Source organism: Pterocles gutturalis, unplaced genomic scaffold (genome assembly GCF_000699245.1).
Source record: "Pterocles gutturalis isolate BGI_N339 unplaced genomic scaffold, ASM69924v1 scaffold34729, whole genome shotgun sequence".
NCBI classification, from domain to species: domain Eukaryota; kingdom Metazoa; phylum Chordata; class Aves; order Pterocliformes; family Pteroclidae; genus Pterocles; species Pterocles gutturalis.
The window spans coordinates 402-634 of NW_010136892.1; the positions used below are offsets into that span (position 1 = coordinate 402).

The following is a 233-nucleotide window of genomic DNA, read 5'->3' on the forward strand; positions in this document are numbered from 1 at the left end:
GCGGAGGAGGAGGCTTTTGTGGCTCAGCGGGGACATGGCGATGGCGATCTGCGCCAGGTAGTAGAGGTACTGCAGGACGGGGGCCTGGGGGGGCACAGCGGGGTGACAAAGGGGTCCCAACCACACCCCCGGCCTCTCCCATGGGCCCCCCCAACCCCACTCACCTTACGGAGCAGCAACCCATGGGAGATGTTCTCCGAGACCATGAAGCCCGAGACGAGGTGATGGATGGG

General features: G+C 65.7%; 1 protein-coding gene across 1 annotated transcript in view; it reads right to left on the reverse strand.

Moving 5' to 3' along the window:
• Window positions 1–2: 2 nt before the first annotated feature.
• The window catches only part of LOC104468367 (AMP deaminase 2), a gene marked incomplete at both ends in the record, with an annotated part of 1,843 nt that continues 1,612 nt past the window's right edge, over window positions 3–233 (reverse strand). The window contains 2 exons of the mRNA XM_010082472.1: window positions 3–84; window positions 165–233. The exon at window positions 165–233 is cut by the window's right edge and continues 40 nt beyond it. Coding sequence (XP_010080774.1) covers window positions 3–84; window positions 165–233 — 151 coding nt within the window. The remainder of the gene's footprint in view (window positions 85–164) is intronic.